Here is a 22,301-nt window from a genome sequence, read left to right as displayed (position 1 = left end):
CACCATGGGCCTTCCTTGCAACCTGTTTACAATGCTCAGAGCATTTCATGTCTGACCGTATCGTAACACCCAAGTCCCTTTCTTCCAGTACTGGGTTTAGTTGAACTCCACCAAGTAAATAAGTTATATTGGGATTACTGTTTCCGAGGTGTAATATCTAAACGAACAGCGACTGCTATCAGTGCGAACTATGTCCCTCCACGGTATAAGATACGAGTGGTCATAATTTAATGATCACTGAGTGCATATTTCCCCCCCCCTTAGTTATGCAATCTACGTCTGTCTCGTCGCAGGCAGCACATTAGTGAGTAAGGGTTAATCAGTAAACTTTATACGTTCTAGGAGATATGTTCTTATTTCAACAGTCGTTTATATCATTTTGTTATCGTTTCTTTTTTCAGAAGTGTCAAAAAATATAAAAAAGCAGACTCTCAACACGTACAGTTGGACTCAATCACGCGTACCACAAAGGATGCCGTAGCCGAGTGGTCAAGTACAAGAGTCACTCAAAACATATTCAATGTTTTGAGTGACAAAGAATCAATCCCGTGGCTGCTAAATAAAGTGCCGTTTTTTGTATTGTCACTCTCTCTCTCTCTCTCTCACTCTTTCCCTCTATCCTGTGAACCCTTGTAACGGCGTGGTCATACCGGAGTGTAAATGGAAAATGTATTTATTTATTTTCGTTAAATTTTAACGCATAAAACGGACTTACCTAGAAAGTCACGCTGCCCTACTCGATGAATTTATTGAAATTTTACTTGAGAAATGAATGGCCGAAATGGAGAGTTATTTAATGCGATTATTGGATTATAAAAAAAAAAAAAAACGTATTAAAGAGCGATTATTTGATGTCATAATATCGTAATTAAAATGAATTTATTTCTGATAATTTATATTCGTGTTTTTTTACACAACAAATTTTTATCACACACACACTGTGCACGATTTTGGCTTGTGTGTGTATATGCATATATACTGAATTACCATTAATATGCGGACATATGGCTTTAGACAAAAAATAGCCTTTATTTTGTCATTTAATATTTTGTAATGAAACCTTTTGCTTTTATGGCAGCCTACACAACTCTCAACCAGATTTTTATAAATGCCAGGTGATATGTTTCTCCACTCTGCCTTTAACACAGCCCCCAGTTCGGCTTTGTTCTTTGGGCGATCTCGACGTGCACGTACCTGGCAATCCAATGCATCCCACAGATGCTGGATAGGGTGCACATCAGGGCTCTGGGCTTACCAATCAATCCAACCTTTCCACACCCATGTCCTTAAACCACTCTGTTACGCCCCGAGCAGTATGGCATGGCGCGTGTCTTGCTGATAGAGGTATGGGCCGTCCCCGAAGTATTGCCATAATGTTGGAAGTGCATAATTGTCCAGGTTGTCCACACAATTCATTCATAGTTTTGTCGATAATGACTAATGGGCCCACGCCAAACCATGAAAGGAGCCCCATACCATGACACTGCCTCCACCAAACTTGGGAAGATACAATCAGGAAGGAACTCTTCCCCTGGCATCCTCGACACCGAGGAAGGCCACCGGACCGGTTAGAGTGCGAACCTCTACTCGTCTGTCCATAGGACTGTTTTCCACTGCTCTACAGTCCAGATTTCGGGCTCCTTACTACACCATGTTAATCGGCGTCTAGCATTTGTTGAGGTAATCAATTCTGTTGAATTGTTGAGGTAATCAATTCTGTTGAATTGTTGAGGTAATCAATTCTGTTGAATTGTTGAGGTAATTTTGTTGAATGTGTCATCTTGCATGCCCACTTTTGCAATTGTCTGTTCGAAGCCCAGTGTGCATATTTATAGCAGGTTCTGTAACGTGTTGCTTGCACAGGACCTGTTTTCCCATCTATGGAGAGGTGTCCGGATATTAATGGTTGAGCAGTAAGTATATAAACATCCCCAACTTAAAAATTAAGTGACATAACAAATAAAGTTAATTCGTTAATTCGTATCGAAAAATAAGTAAAAATTGAGTACATAACACACCCTTAGGACACTTGTACCGGTAGAAGCTACAGGAAAAAAAGGTCCGATGAAGTTTGAATTCAAATTAATTTGAATTTGAAAAAACGGAATTGGAAATTATTAATTTAAATTTAAAAACTTGAATTTAACTTTTTAAATTACTAAAATTGAATTGAAATATCAAACATTTAGCATTTAACTGAACACTTCACCTATTTAACAGGAAGCATTTTACATATAAATAAGCCTTAAATTTTCGCCTTTTCGTAAATTATTATGTCTGACACAAATATACAATTGAAAAATGTACAGTTCTGAAATTGTACAGGTAATGTTCAACAGGAAAGACATAAATAAATTGGACTGTTTTGTACATTTCTTTACAGAAGACTTCGAAAAGCATCACTACTTATAATATATAATTGTGAACATTTTTACAATTAAATGAGGAGAGAAAATAAAAATGATGAGATACATGCACAGAAATTTACAAACTATTTGCCAACAAATGTTGGCAAATAGTTTGTAAATTGCTTTAACATTTGTACATTATTTCCATGTCGGTGTTTATAAATCCAGGAGTTGAGTGGAAGGTAATTTGAATCAGACATCCCTGATGATGTGTTCGATTAGTAGTTTCTTGAATTGTTTAATGAAGTGACATTTTTGATTTTTGCAGGACGTTCGTTCTGTATTTTATGCATTTCTGACCTATGGTTTTTCTGGAAAGCGGAATCTTCAGGTTGGCTTCATTTCTTAGATTGTATGATATTTCTTCTTCGTCTATGGTTATGAAAAAGGATCTGAAGAGAGGGGGAAAGTCTGCTCTCTTCATAGCATTGTAAACAAGGATCGCCTCGGCTTTGTGCAATAGCTGGTAGATGCTTAGGCGTAGATGCTCGAACTAACCGATGCGTTCCAGGGTAGGCCCAAAATTGAACGAACGCATCGATTGAGAATGGAGTTGATTCTCGCAAGGTTTTCTTAGCTGGTTGTACCCCATGAGATGTTTCCATAGGTGAGGTGCGGCTGAATTAAGAAAGGAATACTTGTCTGAGAAGAGAAGGAGACACTCAGGCAGAGTATAGTTTATGCCCTGGCGAGAATTCCCGCTAGTGACGAAGTTTTCTTTAGTAGGGTTATAATTTTTTTTGCCCAGCTTAGCTTATCATCTAGCCAGATTCCGAGAAACGTGGTTTCATTCACCCTTTCAAGTTTTTTTTTTTCTTTGTATGCTACGTCTAAATCAATATTTAGTGGTTTGTTTTTCGTTCTAAACACCATAGATTTTTCTGGATCCAATATAAGCTGATTGTTTTGAAGCCAATTTTGCATCACAGAAAGCAAGGCAGAGATTTTGAGTGGAAGCTCATTAGGGTCTTTATGTGATTAGGATGGAAATAGAAATATCATCGGTATACGCTACTAGGTGAGAAGATGGAAGAAGAGAGAAATTCATCGATGTAAAGAACAAATAGGATAGGTCCGAGAAGTGAGCCTTGAGGTACTCACTGGGAGAAATAACAGATATCGGAGTATGATTGATTTGTTCTTACGACAAACGGCTGATCGGTAAAGTAGTCTTCAAGGAGAAGGTTAATTTTCCCTCTCAAGCCAAGGTTATTGAATTTGTTAAGTAGAATAGTATAGTTTATGCAATCAAAAGCTTTAGATAAGTCAAGAAACTGCTATAGCATAGTGACCCTTTTCAAGACTATCAATGATCCTTGAGCAGAAGTCAACATTTGCAAAATCAGTGGATCTTTTAGAGCGATAAGCATACTGTTGTTGATGAATGAGCTGATTTTCTTGAAGAAAGCTGATTTTCTTCAAGAGCCTGTTATGAAGAATTTTTTCGAATAATTTTGCAAAAACTGAGAGTAAAGCTATTGGGCGAAAATTGTTGTGGAGTTACAACGGTTTCCCTTTGGAACAGGGATGATTATTGCTTTTTTCAATTGAGAAGGGAATTTACCAGATTGAAAGAAGAGACTGAATATATACTTCAGTGGCGTAAGAATTGAGCTAAGGACCTTTTTCAGCAGAGACGGAGATATTTCATCAAAGCCAGGGGCTCCCTTTGCTTTCAATTGATTTCCTGTCTCTAAAATCTCTTGATCGGAGAGAGGAGCGAGAAAAAAAAGAGTTTCTGATTGAGCATTTGGAAGATTCTCTCATTTCATTGTCTCTGGGGTCAAGTTCGTCTTGAAAGAGGTTATTCACACTTGAAATAAAGTGGTTATAGAAGGCAGTAACTTTTAGCTCGTCATCTAAAACGAGTACCTCGTTTTCAATTACATCTCTAACCTAGCTCCGTGATTTCAGTTTCGTTCCGGGTAATAGTTTATTCAAAACTGTCCATTTTTTCTTGCTTGTTATGATACCTGTAAGTTGAGAACTATAGTATTTTCTTTTCTCTGACCGAGTGCAATCAGTGACTTTGTTTCTGTACGTTGTGTATTTAATTTTATCTGCCTCGATTCCTGTTGCTCTAGCAATTCTTGCAAGGTTGTCACTTTTCTTTAACATATTACAAAACTTGTTTGAGATGAACGGGCATATTTTTCCGCTTGTCCTGGTGGCCTTTTTTATTCCCTGGGCTCCTGATATATGACACATATTTTTCATAGCTATTTAGGATATGCTTAAAAAAGCAGTTAGTTGCAATTTCAGGATCACTTGTAGCAAGCACTCCATCCCACGTTGACTGCTGCAGGTCGTGACAAAGCTGACTGAGAGAGTCTGGAGTGACAGATTTGAAAGTGTGCATGATCTCTGCTTCATTTATTTTATTTTCGATTACCATTAAGATGAGACGATGATCCGAAATAGTTATATCAAGTATTACATACGTGAGAGAGCATTCCCCAATTACGAAGTCAAGAAGGGAATTGTGGGACTCTCCCATTCTAGTCGGGATATCTCCATCAGTAAGAACAGAGAAACCATTTGAAGTAATGGTATCTAGGAGGTCTTGCATCTGAGAAGAAGAGCTTTGAAGAATGTTAATATTAAAGTCACCAATCAGTAGAAAGCTTAGGGATTTGCTTGTGAAATGAGATAGAATGTTGTCAAGAGTTACAAGGAAGCTGTTAACTGAAGATGAGGGAGGTCGGTAAAGACACCCGATCACCAAAGAGGCAATGCGGATAAAAGTGAGTTCACAAGCTTGATCAGGCAGATTTGAGATAGGAAAGGCAGAGCATCGCAGATGACTATGAACATAAATAGCAACCCCACCACCTTTTGAATCACCTCTGCAACTTTGAAAAAGAGAATAGTCTCGAATTTGGATTGAAATCTCAGGAGAGAACCAGATCTCAGTAAAAACCATCAAGTCTGGATGCAGATTGCATGATGTCAGTTGAGCGAGGATTTCATCATTATGTTTTACAAGACTGCGTGCGTTCATATAGAATACAGTAATTGTATCTTTTGATGCTGCGGTAAGGCATAAGTTGTTTGGCTTAATTGTTGGCAAGTGAGAGGGTAGAAAGATGTTTTCACAAGAGCTAGTGTCATTCAAATTCTGGTAGGCTGAAGAGACAGATGAATCATTTGTAGACGTTATTTCCTGTAGAGATTCCTGGATATCTGAAAAACGCACGGATTGTCATTCATGCTCATTTTTTTCGATAGTTAAGTCACTAGCTGGTAACCTAGGGCCAGGAACAGGGGGTCGTCCATAGAAAGGCCGAATGATAGTTCCAACAGGCCAACAGTCGTCCTTCAGTAATTCATCAAAGTCTGTTTGCTAGCATTGAATGTAGAAAAAGCTGTGCGACTCGTGTTTAGAAATCATTTTTATTGCCTTTGTTTCTATCTGTAGCTGCGTTCTGATGTGCTGCTCTACTTCTCTATCGCAGAGTTGGGGTTCGAGTCTCGAGACAAAAATACCTTGGTAGAACTTTTGGTTCTGGGAATTGCTCTGATTGTAGAGTTGGTGGCTGTTCCCACAACAGGAGGAGGATGTCGACGTCTGCCTGTGTGATTAGAGGCAGATAGATTCCGCTGTTTTCCGATGAGATCTGTCCGCCGCTTAAAGGAAATTACATCTTCTAGGAGTGCATTTGCAGTTCGATTTTTGACATCCTTAAATGTTTTCTGAGACTGACTGGGGAGGGGAGTATATACTGGAGGGTATGGATGTTGCTTTACAATAGATGTGTAAGTGGCTTCTGCAACAGGAGCAGGGATTGGCTGGAAAGTAGAATTTTCCATGGGTTTCGTCCAATTGTATGTAGGACTTAATGATCTGCTGGAGTTTCGAAAAGGGTCTGTCAAATCCTTGGTAAAATATAATTAAATTCACGCATTTGCGCGTTTTCCAATCTGATTTTTTTTTTAGTTTCATCAAGAAGAGAGACCATCATGGATTTGTGAGTGTCCAAGATTTGAAAAATGAGTTTTGTGGTCAGTTCATTTGGATTTTCATCTTGTGAAACTTCTTGGTTAAGGAGGTGAGAGAAAGAGCAATTTGTCCGCTATGATGCCACGTGATGAGGTATGGCCTCGGATAGCCCACTCTGCCGAGTATTCATTGACGACGAGGAACAGTTGAAATACTGAGGTTCATCGTCGGGAAGGCTTGAGGGATCAGCTGGGCTGGAGCCTAAGTTATTTTCACGTTTCGTCTGCTTTTTCTTTGATTGCCTGTGATTTATACAACAATGGCCCTTCCACGAGTCGATCGCTGCCTGTGACATCTTTTTTCCATTTCGCAGATGACATATCTATGCATTTGAGGCAGTACACAGATTGCATTCCGCATTGCATTGAAGGAAGTCTTTGCATTTCTTTTTTGCACAATTGGCAAATAATTTGCACTTGCGGAGCAATTGTAATTAATAATAAGTACACAGAATTTCTTTTGAGATTAAACAATAAAAAATATACAATATACAAAATATGAATACAGTATTCAAAGTATGAGATATACAACACAGAATTATTGCTATCTGAAATAATTTTGTACTAAATGTATCCGTGAACTTTAGTTAAAATTCTTCAGAAATCATTACAATTCATTCAAAGGGCGAATTTTAAAGATATGCTTAGTTGATTCCTAACATTCCTAAATTTAAACAACATTTAAGCAACAGTTCTGGATTTCACACCACTGCAGATTAACTAGCAGAGGTCTTTTGAAAGGCACAGTCCTATTCGCAAGAACAACGGCAGGTGACCTTGCGTGCTGTTATCGGACGAAAACAATAAAGTGACTGAAGTGAATAAAGTATAACCCCTTGGTTATACTGCGAGGGAGTAATCCTTTCGTTGATACTTCCCAGCTTCAGGGGCGCCTACGGAAACGATCTGAGATGCCCTGTAGAAAGGAAACATAAATTTCATTCGTTATAGCATGAAAACTATCTTTCCAAAATCTCTTCTTTCTTGATAGATATGACGAACACAACTTGCTGATTCAGACAGTATAAAAATGTTGGAGCAGATTCATCAGAAACCATTCATTTAGCTCACTTTTGCAGGAACACAAACACTGTAATGATGTAACAATGTAATGTAACAAAGTAATGATATGCTTTACGCGTATTACAGAAAAACTTGCGCTCGGACTTTTTTTGGCTGATGCTATATAGCATCAGCCAAAATGGACCCAGAATGGACCCAGCACTGAAACCTGGGGAACTCCACTAATAACATTATTCCAAAAGTGGCCATTGGTTACCTGGTTACCGCTATTTCTCTTGTTAAACTTAACCATCCCTTTATCCACTGCAGCAACTTGCCTTTAATGATACAATGTTCCAGTTTGTACAGCAGTCTTTTATGTGCAACAGTATCAAAAGCCTTCCTGAAATCCAGGTATATGATGTCAAAATTATTTTTATTTTATGCATCGAGTTCCTTGATCAGAGAATCATAGTGGCCTATCAGTTTGGTTAGACAAAACCGCCTCTTGACAAATTCATGCTGTGATTACAGTATAATTGCATGCGTGTGCGAATAGTGCAGTCAGGTAAAATAATGGAATCATTTTAACCAAATTCCATTATTTTACCTACAACAGACGTTAAGATAACACGTCAGTTATTATTCACATCGCGTTTATATTGTCGCTATATGGATTGGGGATATATTCGCACTCAGCAGTCCATAGAGACCGCCACTGAATCTAGGGATGCACTTATAATTATGGCTAACGTTTTGCTTACCTCTTTTGTTGCCTCCCTTAATATTATTGAATAGACTATATCCGCACCAGGGTGCCTCTTTTGTGCTCAACAATTTCTCCACCACTTTCCTCTCAGTTATCTCAAAATCATTTAGTCCTCGTTAGAATTAGATAAGCTACTTTCATTCCCGTTACTAAGGAATTACTCATGTGTGAACGTAGATGAAAAATACCTATTCAATTTATCCACAATCTGAGCAGGTCATCAACAGTTATCCCATAGATCTCAAGTGGCCCAATGCGATTCTTCACCATCCTTCTACTGTTACTATAGGCTTAGAGGTCCTTGCTTTTTAATTGTTTTATTTGCCAGAGAATTCACATAATCTGCCTTAGCTTTCCTAACCTCCTTTTTGACTTGATTATAGGCTAATTTATATATACCAAAGCTTCTGTGTCACCTGATAATTTATATGATTCCTGTGCCCTTTTCTCCTCTGCCACTTGTCTCGATATTTCATCTGACATCTATTTGATTAAGTTTTGAACAGTAATTCTTTATTGGTATGAAAAGCCTGGAAACTACTTTAATTATTTCCTTGAACACTTACCATTTAGAATTTGCTGACGGTAACTTCAGTCGTTTTGGAATACCTTTTGAACCTATTTCGCTGGGACGGGGTCCCCAGGAGGATGCGTCTCCCGATTAGGCGGGAAATAAAAAGGTTTGTTTTTCTCTTCAATTTCAGAATTATAATTTTCAATTTATTTTTCGGGACGCAAACTGGGGTTGTTATGCTTGGTGATCTTACCTCGCGACTGTGCGGTTTCCGCCATTAGATTGGGGTTAGATGTAGGTTTTCAATGTATCGATTGTGACGTCATAGTGCATTTTTCTGAATATTTTCAATGTTAATTTTGTGGCAATGCATTGTGGGTCTTAATGGGGAAGGTCTATTTTGGAGTGTTTATGTTGTGGGAGAGGGCCGACCGCCCCGCGTCTGCAACGCAGACGCGACACCTTGTGTGCGGGATGAAAAACTTTTTTTTTCTTGAAAGATAAAAATTACTTGCTGTCTCCATCTGTTATTGAGACCTGAAAATAAAATCTGTATTCTTAAAAGTTTTTTTCCTTTCACAGTTCCACTGTTCTTGAAAAGCTGAAAATTAAAACTGTGTTTCCTTTAAGTTTAGTGAGTTTAATCTGCAATGTTGGTTTGTAAAATCTATTCCAAATTAAAATTAAACAGTTGTTAAAAGGTTAATACCTGTTCTTGAAAATTAAACCTATGTGTTTCTTGAAGTGTTATCAAGTTTACCTGAAATGAGTATGTTGTTTACTCAAACCTCTCTATATGTTGATGTGTAAGATTTAAAATTTAAGATTAAGCTGTTTAAGATTTAAATTAAGCAGTTATTAATATTTTTCTCTATAATACCTTGCTGTTTCCATCTGTTGGTGAGACCTGAAAATAAATTCCTTGCTGTTTCCATCTGATTTTGAGATCTGAAAATAAAATTATCTGTATTCTTAGTTTTTCCTGACCATAGTTACAACTGTTCTTGAAAAGCTGGAAATTAAATGTATGTGTTTCTTGAAGTATCATCAAGTTTATCTGTAATCTGTTATTTTCTCAAACATCTGTATATGTTGATGTGTAAAACCTATTCAAGATTTAAAATTATGCAGTTGTTTAACGCTTTAAAGGTAAATTTTCTCTTTAATACTAAAGAATCACACAGACACAGATAATATTCGCAATAAAAATAATTTTAATGGGTGTAACCAATAGACAAATTCTAAAGAAGTTACCACTAAGCATATATATACATTTTTTCTTCACTAGCAACAGAATGTGAAATTCATGTCCATAAATGCCGACCTGATTAGCCGGGTGGGAAAAGTGTCTGTCTGGCAACCCAAAGTTCACGGGATAAGAGTAAAAAATGCAAAAACGTTGGGAGGTGCAATATGGCCACAGAAGCCGATTCGCCAACAACTAACAAAAAAAAAAAAAAAAAAAAAAAATGTCCATAAATATAATTGTTACTCACATTTTATTTTTCACAGAGCACAGCTTTCTGTCCCTCTTCCATCTAGTTAAACTGGAAAGCGATATACTTGAAAGAATAACCAACCGGCCTCTAGTTCTCTAACCATAGCTACAACAGCCTGGTAAATGGCATAGAAGTTGAATTTGGGATGACTATCTCCTCTCTTAATTTTAGCTAAAAAAATTTGAACCATAATAAAAGGACTTGCTGTGCATAGACAGTGATCGTAAAAAGGTATTTCAAAAGGACTTGTGATTTGTAGCCTGCCTTTAAGGAGTACGGATTTTGTTTTCTCTCCTGAAATGGTAAGGTTGTGCAGGGCTGCCCAGTTCTGAAGTTTCACCAGTACTCCTTTTGCCATTTTCTCCAGGTTCGTCCTGGTGTTAGCACATACCAAAAGAACAAGATCATCCGCGAAGGCCAAGGGCTCAACACTTCCCAGGTCCATGCCCAGGAACTCATCCAGGACAATAGACCAGAGGAAAGGGCCAAGCACAGAGCCCTGCAGACAGCCTCGGTCGATGTACCTAGCCGCTGTCCGGAATCTGTTGGTAACTTGAACTTTTCTACCAGTTAAATATGACCTTAAATTGTTGTATAGGTTGTTGGAAACATTTGATTGCCGAAGCCTCCGAAGAACACTGGGCCACCATAGTCGATCAAAGGCCCCAGCAAAGTCTGCCATGATTGCAAGGGAGTATTTAAAGACTATGTGAGTTGCTTGAGTGATTAATCTGTTAATGGCATCTTCTGTGCTGCTACCTGCTTTGAATCCAAATTGCTTGTCACTTGGAAGTTTTTGTTCTTCATATCTGGCGGTTAAGCGAAATAGGAGCAGCCGTTCTTGTAACTTGGCCATTACAGAGAGCAAGGCAATCGGGCAGTAGGAGGTTGGAATTTGAGGTGGCTTGTCGGGATTTTTCAATATAAATTTCAGGGTTGCCGTTTTCCAGGATGTTGGAAAGGTGCCTTCTGTCAGGCACCTATTTAGAAGGCTTAGGAGAGTAACAGGATAGCATTCTGCAAATTTTTTAACCACATCCACTTCCAGCAGTCAGCACCAGGTGGTTTTCCTACTTTCATTTTGTTTATTGCCAAGTCCGATCATGTGGACATGTGGACATGTGTTTTGTAAAGGGCGGCTCCTAGAACGTCTGTTCAACTCCGCCTCGTATCTCTGTGAAGAACAGTATCACTACAAATGGGCCAGAATGTGAATGACGTAGGTTTGTGTGTATTATGTGTGTGTTCTGTTCTGGCCTCTTGGCTACCCAGAAGCATCAGTCACCTGGACAGATGATTCTGGGTACTCCTCCACACCACGGGAAGGTGGGCCAGTCTCAATAAAACACGTACCGTCTCAAAAGAAACTCTGACTCACCTGATGTTGTCAAAAGGTGAACCATGTTCCTCTGGGGGCCCATTCCAGAGGAAGTGGAAAATAAAAAAAAATCCCGTGGTGTAATTAAAAAAAAAAAAAAGAAAAAAAAGCCAAGTCCGATCATTCCATTTTAACCTCCATTCGCCAAATCCGCTCCCTAGGCCGTGGCCTATCCGCGGTAAAATCAGAGAATGGGATTTTTCCTAACTTTTAGAATTCAATTTTGTTAGTATAAATAAATAAATAATAATAACCAAACAAATAATTCCTATCTGGCCACTTAGCCTCATGCAAGGAGAATCAACTTTGATTTTCTATCATTGATCCTAATTGGATGAGTTGACATCCCTGCCACTTGGAGGCGTGCCTCTACTACCCAGCAATCTAAATCTCCTTTTAAATACTTCCGAAACGTACTTATTAAAATAAGTAAATAGTCTTTTATCAGTGAACATGACATGGAGTCTCTCCTTCTCCAGATGGCCAATTGATAGTTCCAATTCCGTTCTGAAGTCAACATAATAATTGCAGTCAAGCATAACATGCTCAGATGTCTCAAGCTCTGCACATTTACATAACCCATTTTCTTTAAGTCCAAGCTGAAAGAGTCTCAATGCCAATCCATGTCCAGTTAACAGAAACATAGAACAAAGACCAAACTGTTGCCAAGTCTTTCTTTTAGTATCAATTATATTTATTTTCGGCAAAAACATAAAGGTCTGTCGTCCTTTTTCAGATGTTTCCCATTCTATTTGCCATCTTATTTTAACTTCTTCTAAAACTCTATTCTTTTCACTTTTAATATCTGCTCTTGTATAAATTTTATCTGGTTCTGGACAAGTTCTTATTCTTACTATCGTCTTCCTAATATTCCGTTTAGTACGATATCCTACTCCAGCTATTAACACTACATACTGGACTGGCAACCTACCTGATATTACCTGCAAGGCTTCTGTGGACACCGTCCGACATTCCCGAGTAATCCCTAGTAATGCAAATCTTTGTGCTTGTACTAGGTGTTTTTGAATAATCTTATTCCCAATCCTATGAACCCAAGCCCCGGCAGCATAACACATTATAGGTGAAAACAAACAATCGTATAACAGATTGAGGCCTCTACCTTTTATGCTCCAATCTCTTCTAATCACCCTCCGGAGCTTGGCATATAAGGTTTTAATTTTGACTTTTAAATACTTAACGTGTTCTGTAAAAAACAAACGTTCTTCAATCATTAAACCAAGATATTTCGTTACTCGTGCATATCGAACGGCACTCCCCATCAGCCGTACAGTAGGAGCTCTATTCATGCTTAGTCTTCCCTTAAACCGTCTTTTCCTTTGAAACCTGCAATTTATGTTTCTTTGTCCATATTTCCAATGTAAGCAAAGCTTCTTCTGCTTTACTTTCTATGGAAGATCTGGAATTTCCTTGAACCATCATTACCAAGTCGTCAGCATAAGCTATTTTTGTGACTCCAGCCATTTCTTCATTTAAATATTCATCAAAGACCATGTTCCACGCAAAGGGGCCTATCACCGAGCCTTGTGGACATCCTCTAACAACTTTCCTAATTATCTCTGTATATCTAGTTTTAACTACTACAACCCTATTGGAAAAGTAGTTTCTAAACACTTTATATAATTTTGTCTTACATACTTCTTTAATTCTAGACATGATGCCATCCCAGCATAAGTGGTCGAAAGCACCTTTAAAATCAATAAATATACCTAAACAATACCGTTCCTCACTGTCCTCCACCGCTTGAAGCAATCTATATACCGCATCTTCAGTTGATGAGTCTTTCTTAAAACCATATTGGTTTTGTGATAACATATTTCTTGTTTCATATCTCATCATAAGACGGTTCATACATAATCTTTCATATATCTTACCCAAAACGGAGAGGAGAGCGATTGGACGATATGTACCAGTTTCGTTAAGCATACGATCTGTCCCTTTTATAAGTAATTTTATCTGTGCTCTCTTCCACTCATCCGGAAAGGCACCCTCTTCTAAACATAGATTATACAGATTTAAGTATAACTCTGGAGCCATTTGAAAAGATCTTTTCATCACCAATACTTCTATTTTGTCTAGGCCCGGCGATCTACTATCCTTCGCCTGGCCCATGGCCGTTGTCAGTTCTTCTAATGTAAACTGTTCTTCTGGTGTCACGATAAAATTCTGACCATCTATTTCTAAATCATTGACTTCTTCATTTTCATCTGGAAAGAGATCGTCCAATATCCTGTTCACTGATTCTTCCCAAGTTAATGTTTGACTATTTTCATTGCCGATAGTACTCATTATTTCCGATAAGCTTCTTTTATTAGTTAATAATTTAAAAATGGAATTCCATGGATCCCTAGATCCTTGTTTGCTCACATATTCCCTCCACTTATTCTGTTTAGCTTTACAGATAGCTGTAACATATTCTTTACGACAAGCTTTATACATATTTTTATACATCTCACACAAATCTAAATCTCCGTTTCTTCTTACAGCCTGGAACTTTCTTCTTAAACAAAATGTTTCTCTCCTTTTTTCAGATAATTCAGTACTCCACCAGAATACTGGCCTATTAACCTTATACCTTTTCTTCATACTACAAGAACATGCATCTATTAAAATAACAGTTAATTGTTTAACATAATCATTTGATGTCAGGCCTACCCAATTTATTTCATTGATACTACTCAAAAATACCTGCTCAAACTTTGGCCACTTTGCAGTTTTATCCATAAATCTATCAATATCATTCAGTATTCTTACTGAATCTTTTATAACACAGGAAAAAGAGATGCTATTATGATCACTAGTGGTATGATGTTCTATCACTTTCCAATTTCTAATACTATCCACAATAGAGGTAGTTGCCAAAGTTAAATCAATACATGACTAACCATGTACCGTGGAATAAGTAGGAGCATGTCCTGTCACATTTAACACCTCTACACCTGAGGCAGCAATGAATTCCTCCAGCATCACTCCTCTTTCATCGGATACATCACTACCCCACAATGGAGAACAAGCATTAGAGTCCAAGGCAACCACCACATTACAAGAGCCAACTAATTCATATAATTTATCTAAATACTTTATATATTGTTCCATTCCCTCTGATGGCTGACAATATATTGTAACAACATACAACTTACCACATTTCCCTATAATTTCACAACAAACATGTTTTTCATCACACAAGGATAACACTTGTGTTACAACCACTTCAGGATCTCCAATTATTATAGCCGTCTTTGGATTATCACCTTTAGAAACAACTCTATATCTAATAGGATAACCTGCTACTTTACCTTTAATTACATATGGCTCCTGCAAGTCCGATCAGTGTAGTCATGGCGATGATACAAACTACTTTCTTCATAATTCCAAGTAATCCTAAATAATTTCCCTGGAATTAGCATATTATAGCGCCGTATAAAGCCAAATATAGGCACCGTAACTTAAGATCGCTGTCTTTCTTGTAACTCGTGTAATCATTCCGACAAGCCGTCTGACTTGTTTGACCAATGTTATTGATGTGCGATTAGAAACCCAGGCGCCTGTATATGGTACTTAAGCACTGCAGACTATATCCATCCATCCAACAAACAAACAGGGTTTCAACGAATTGAGAGGTTCCCTTTTAGGAGCACAACACCATTCACCAATGGTGTTGTGTTCACAAGCAGATTTTAACGTTCTTCATGCTGAGAACTGGAATTCACTTCCATCAAGATAATAATGTCATCTGCATACACAATCATTACCTATTAACTTAAAATTTTACCACACCTCTAGTTATCCTGTATAGACTACGTTCATTTACGTTTTCAATTTTCAAACATTTTGGTTTTTATCGCCAGCGACGTAAGCAAAACGTACTTTTTTTTCATTGCTATATGATGTACAGGTACTTCTTTTATTCTTATTATTTTAACCATGAAGCTGCTTCCTTTGAAAATTTCACCCGCCATATACTGAATTGACTTGAATGCCTCTTCTGTTTTCAACACACACACTTTTCTTTGCCATCTTCTCATAATTCCAATTTCTTTAGTTGATTCTTGAAATTCGATTCTAAGATCCGCATACTCAATGAAGAATTCAGAGGCAGATTGATTCTTGCACAGCTTCTATTGGAATGAGTAGCAGCCTGGAAAGCAAACTGCTGAGGATTTCAAGAAAAGCTGGGAGTCATCATGTAAAAAGTAAATAGATAGGCTGTTTTTGGGTAACTAAGAGTAAGTACTGAGGTGAAAGTATACCTGCAATGCGCTTGCATGTACATGCAGGAAGTATAGTAAATAAATGTGATGAATTTCAAGTGCTGGTCAAGACACCAAAAACGGACGTGATGTTCGTTTTTGATGTCTTGACGTGATGTCACACAGCTATAGAGAATGAAGAATTGCATTTGGAGAGTGCAATGCGTACAGCTAGGACGGACAGCATAGGAAGGAAGGAGGGGTTACGCTATTAGTTAGAAAACATACACGGTGCTGCCACTTTATTAGGTAGACCTACCTAGTAGTGTGTTGAGCCTCATTTAGCCTTCAAAACAGCCTAAATTCTTCTAGGCATGGATTGAACAAGATGCTGAAAACGTTGTGCAGAAATGGAGTACCATGCAGATAGGAGTGTGTCACGCAGTTACTTAAGATTCGACGGAGATGTACCCTGCAGCGAACAGCCCTTTCAAGCTCGTTCCAAAGATGTTCCGTAGGATTGAGATCGGTGAAGTGAGCGGGCCACTGCAGCAAAGAAAAGTCATTGTCATGTTCTTGGAACCATTCCATAGTGATTCGGGCTTTGTGCACTGGCGCATTATCCTGCTGGAAGTAACCATCTGACTGAGGATAAACTGTCAACATGAACGGATGCACTTGGTCAGCAATGATATTTAGGTACGATGTGGCATTCAGACGTGAATCTATGGTATCAATGCACTCAACGTGTGACAAGGAAACATTCCCCACACCATAACACTGCCCCCATCACCTTGAACTGTAGTCGTCAGACATGACGGGTCCATGGATTAATGTTGCTTTCGCCAAATTCTGAGCCTTCCATAAACATGATGCACCAGGAACTTCGACTAGTCAGACCAAAAAACTGTTTTCCAACCCTCGATAGTCCAGTGCTGATGTTGCTGTGCCCACAGGAGGCGTGCTCTGTCTCTCTTGTTCTTCATTGATAACAAAGATATGCGATGTGGCCGTCGGCTGTTGCATCCCATTCGCGACAAAGTACGACTAGTGGTCCTTTGCGATATTTTGTTCTGCACACCGAGTTTGTATTCTGACGTGATGTGCGACATTGCGGGCCGTCTGTTTGCTTGCACAATTCTATCCATCCTACTCTACCTCTTTCATCATCAAGCGATTTTCTTCCACAGGAGTGCCGTTGAGAAGATGTTTTCTGTTCGTTTCATCATTCTCGATACAACCTTGAAACTGTTGTGCGTGAAAGGTCAGCAGAACTGCCGTTTCAGATATGCTTTGTCTAGAACGTCTTGCACCTACTACGATGCCACGTTGGAATCCGTTAGATCACTCCTTTTCCCCATTCTTGCTGTTGTTTGTACGCTTAACTGATACTAGAAAGGTTGTTCTGCTGCATTTATATCCACAATTGTGGTCTTGTGACTTGCAACGTTGTGGGAAAAACCATTTGTGTGCACAGCAGGAGTGTACCTAATAAAGTGGCAGCACAGTGTATAATCTAAAGTAGTGCATCAAGTTAACATGGGTGGCCAGTGCAATGTCGAGTCAATCTTGTGTGACATAAGCATTGGGAAAGCAAAAATGAGAATAGGAGTGTGTTATAGCCCTAAAGACTCTGATGAGTACAACGATAAACTGTGCGGAGAAATTGAATGGGTTAGTAAATCAGAATGTCTCATAATAGGGGTTTTAACTTTCCAGATATTGACGGGAACTGGCTACTCACACAATAGCAAGAATTTTGTGGGTTTATTGGATGACTGTATTCTACAGCAGTATGTTCGAAAGGCAACCAGAGGGAGTAATAGTTTATTTGATTATTAGCAGTAAGTATTCATGCATTAAAAATCTGCAGATAAAAGAACCACTAGATGACAGTGTTCACAGTGTCATTATGTGGCATTTACTCAAAGATGTAACTACCATCACGGGTAAAGGGAAGGGCTTTTACTTTCGTAAAGGTGACTATGGAGGTTTCCGACAGTTTTTAAATTGTTTTAACACGAGGGCACAAAATTACAGATAATATTTAGTTTAGAGAGTCAGTTCAGTGGGTCTTCACAAGTGGCTCAATGTAGACTGAAAACAAACAGAACAGGAAAATATAAAATTTTGATTAAATGAAATAGTAGTACTCAGGACATTTACACAATTAGGAATTGACCCAGTAAAACAATAGACGATGACAAAACTGTTAATGTCTCTAATAGTGTAAAATTATCTAGCAATATATCTACAAATTTTAAGGCGTATATAGAACAACAGAAACTATTCCTCATAACTGTAACCGCTGGCCAGCAGTTGCATTATAAAATCGATGAAACACACAATGTACCCGCTTGATGGTTTCATACAACTTTGCTATAACTTTTGAATCATCATTAAATTCCATAATTTCAAATCCTTGATCACAGTTCTACCAGAATTGTATTGAATTGTATGATGCTATCCGATTAACTGTTAATTTTTAGCTTGATGACCGTAAATTATATGCTTATTTATAATTGTTTCTTTTCATGTAGATGAAGGACCTGCAAAATGATCATGTCGTCAGATTTATTGGCTCAGTCATCGATCCTCCAAATTGTTGTCTGATTACAGAATATTGTCCAAAAGGTAGTCTTCAGGTAGGAATACGTGTATTGTTTAAATGCTGCAACTGTGTGTAAAGAAAGCCATTTTACTAAACAAAAAAGATTGTTGTTTTTGGGTTTAGGTGCATCAACAACTTAGGACATTCCACGTCGCATAAAACATAACTGTAAGCTGCGTGTTTTCTTTGGTCGACTTGTTTTTTGTTGGACAAAAAAAAAACCGAGTTTCAGGAAGAAAAATAACATGCTACCCTCCCTTGAGACCGACTACTTCAGTCAGGCTGTGAAAATGACCCATAAAAATTCCTCCCGTCATTGACTGAATTCTAACTTGGGCATTTCCATCCGGTGTGAGTGTATGGTTATTGTTCCAACTGTGCTAGCCAGGAGGACACAAATCAGGGACACTATTCTCTTTATTACATATTTGTCAAAAAAATCCAGCTTTTTTGAACAACACAAATTTATATATTTTTTGTAAATGCATAAAATTGTATAAATTAGTCTAATTTAAAACTACTTAAAGAAAATTATTAGTTTATTTAGTTTAAATTACGGTGAGTTTAGGGCTAAAGCCCCAGGTTACGTAAAGAGTTTAACTAATGTACAAGTTAGTGCAATTCCATCATTTCTGTATATAGCCAACTACTTAAGAACTTATAAATTAGCATCATTAAAGTATATCTCATATTGTGAATACATTCACAAAGAGTTCCCATGACATTGCACTACCTCGAATAAGTAATATATTTCACCACTGGAGAAGACTATTGTTACATATTCTCAGCTGTGCCGAAAATGGTGCCATATGGGTGATGGCATCCCATGAGAATATGTAACAATAGTCTTCTCCTATGGTGAAGCGAATTTTATTTGAGGTAGTGCAATATCATGGCAACTCGTTGTGAAGGTATTCACATAAAGACCAAGAATTTTTTTACATCTTGTACTCCAGCTGGGTATACATCAGCGTTTACTTCTAGGGTTGGCCAAAGAGGAGGCTGTGTTGCCATTTTCTTTAAGAGCTTAGAGGCTTCACTTGTTCATCAAGTTTCAGTTTCTAGCCAAACACCAGCATATGAAGCTCTCGCTGTTACTCTCAGCTACCATAGCGTCCTTATAGATGTAATTGCCATATACTGTATACCCCCAGCACCTTCATATGACGCTATCCATGAAATATCAAACTGGATCATTAACAGCTTCATCCTTCAGCCTTGCACTTTGTCTGTGGAGACGTTAATCTTCCTCCCCAACTAGCTAACCTTGAGCAAATGCTCTTGTCAAACCTATCTTGTACAGGGGTGCAAATGATCAACGACCTCCCGACCAGATATAACAATCAACTAAATGTCATCCTTGCCTCCTTTCCTTGCACACCTGATTACATGCCAGAGACTTATTTTAATTCGGACCATAAGCCAATTATTGTTCTTTTACACCGTTCATTCACAACACTTCAATGTTGTGAATTCAACTAACACCAGAGTAATAGATAGTCCCAGATTTTTGAGCATTGCTAAATGTGTTGAGGCTGCCTCTGCTATCCCGTGGTTAGTCCTAGAAAACTGTGATCTTGAAATTGCAGTAAATCTGCTTACTAATTGGCTTAAGACGATTGCGACATTTGCAGCATCAAAGAAAATTTCTATTATGCCTCGGTCCAAAGCATGGTGGACTCCCCATCTTAATATGAGCTTCAAATTAAAATAGCAACTGCACAAAATGTGGAAGCAGTCGCAAAGTGTTCAAGACAGGATAGCCTACTCTAGAGCCCGTGCAACATTCAACAAGCTGAAACCTCAAGCAATTAAGAATTATATGGACACCACCCTTCGTAGAACAAAAACCTCCTACTTTGAACGGCCTTCTGATTTCCCCCTAAAACTTGAACCTGACCAGTGGCTAGACTTTATATCTAGATTCGCCTCGAACTTGGAACAATGTGCTGATCTTGAGACACCAATAACTGAAATCTCACCTGACACGCTATCTGCAGTATCAATTTCCAGGGAACAGCTTATTACTGCCATAAATTCTACACCGGCTTCTTCTAAGGCAGGTGCAGATGAAATACCCCAATTCATTATTAAATGTCTTAGTCCATACATTTTGGGTCCCCTTCTAACTATTATTAATGCTATTTTGTCAAGTCATTTCTTTCCCCAGCAGTGGAACATCTACCTTGTGAAGCCTATACCAAAAGTTCAATCTCCTACCCTTCTTAAGCATTACCGGCCAATCTCCAACGCCTCAAGTCTTCTAAAACTTCTAGAGAAGGTACTTCTCCCCATTATAACTAAACAACTTCTTCCACATCAGCCTCATCAAATCCACTACTCTCTTCCTCATAGATCCACTGTGACTAATCTCTTAGCCACCATCAGCTCTATCCTCTCTGCGTTTGAATCTCATGCAGAGCTTGCATGAGATTCAAACAGCTTTCGACGCAGCTTTCGACTCAATAAACGTTCCTGTAATGCTGAAGCTACTTTCAGACCATTTTCAAATCAAGGGAGACACTCTACCGTTCCTCACTTCATTCCTTCAAAATAGAATAATCCGGCTTACTGTTCACGGCCAAACATACGAGCGATGTGTCTCTTCAGGCATGCCACAGGGTGGTGTCTTATCTGGACTCTTGTTTACAGCGCTTATCTCGCCGCTTGTTGAGTCCAGGCATGATACTTTATGTTATGCTGATGATATGAAACTCCTCACACAGATTTCTCCACACGATGATCTTCTCATGATAACAGCATCAATTAACAATATACTCCTGGAATTTGCAAACTACCTCAACCAGTTTGGACTAAAAATAAATCCAGAAAAGTCTGAATTTATGATATTCTTATTAAAGAAACGCCTTCCTATATTCAGCCAACACTATGCAATTCCCCTATTCCCATGGTCAAGAAACATACTGATTTGGGGGTTGTTTTTGATCCTAAGCTCTGCTTTGGTAACCAGAAAAGCTGCTCACCCAGGCAGCTCGACTCCGATGGATGGTCAAACAGCATTTGCATTATATTAATGAAGTAACGACTACCAGAAGATATATAAAAAGCACAGTATACTTTCCGCTTCTATATGCTGCAGAAGCATGGGCATCTGCTGCCCCTAGCACAATTCGACCACTCTTTTCTATTGAGTTTTGTCTCTTAAAATGGGCCATAAACAAACATAAACTTCCTCCATAGTTAAAGACAACTGAAATGGCCAGTTTGATAAAAATTCACAGGCTTACCACGCTGATTAGGGTGAAATGCCTTACCACAACTGTAAAAATGATCACTGGCAAGATCTCGGCACCATCATTCTGGGACCTGTGCTCTTGGAGAGTCCCTCAGAGCGACTCCAACTCTGTGCCCACATCTCAGCCGTCGCCACCTATCCGATAGGTTTGTGCCATATCAGCTACTTTCATGTGCCCAGTCTTTGGATGCTGACCTTAATAAGTTTTCCTGTGATAAGGAGTACAGACGCCGCATCCTTAAATTGTACTTCCCTTTCCCTGATCCTTCTCCTTGAAACTCGCTTTAATGCTGCAATCCAGCAATATGACATGAAGATGGCTTACCAATCAACCTTGAAGTTTTCCACCTATATATTCTTTGTACATTGTGATGTTTATAATTGTATTATACTTTGAGTGTTGAACTGCATTTACTTGTATTCGTTCACATATGCATTTTTATATTTAATTTATTATTTTCTTTTTCTTATATATTGTAATATTACTGTTAACCCCTGGCCTTGTGGCCGTGAAGGGCTTATTGCAATGTATCCATTGTATTACTATTATTACTATTTTAATAAAGATTTCTAATATGAGATATACGTAATGATGCCAATTTATAACTATTTAAGTAGTTGGCTATGTACAGAAATGATGCAATTGCTCTAACTTGT

At 38.4% G+C, this 22,301-nt stretch overlaps 1 protein-coding gene across 3 annotated transcripts in view; it reads left to right on the top strand.

The window, feature by feature from the left end:
• Positions 1 to 22,301, top strand: part of LOC150088279 (atrial natriuretic peptide receptor 1) — a 1,689,763-nt gene that overhangs the window by 435,016 nt on the left and 1,232,446 nt on the right. For all 3 annotated transcript variants that reach the window (XM_090369441.1, XM_090369442.1, XM_090369440.1), the window contains one exon: positions 18,318 to 18,422. In XM_090369441.1, coding sequence (XP_090225567.1) covers positions 18,318 to 18,422 — 105 coding nt within the window. The remainder of the gene's footprint in view (positions 1 to 18,317; positions 18,423 to 22,301) is intronic.

This window comes from Mastigoproctus giganteus, chromosome 3, assembly GCF_048544385.1.
Source record: "Mastigoproctus giganteus isolate SK-2022 chromosome 3, ASM4854438v1, whole genome shotgun sequence".
Classification (NCBI taxonomy): Eukaryota; Metazoa; Arthropoda; class Arachnida; order Uropygi; family Thelyphonidae; genus Mastigoproctus; species Mastigoproctus giganteus.
The sequence above is the reverse complement of the archived record's forward strand: the minus strand, read 5'-3'. Positions and strand labels throughout refer to the sequence as shown.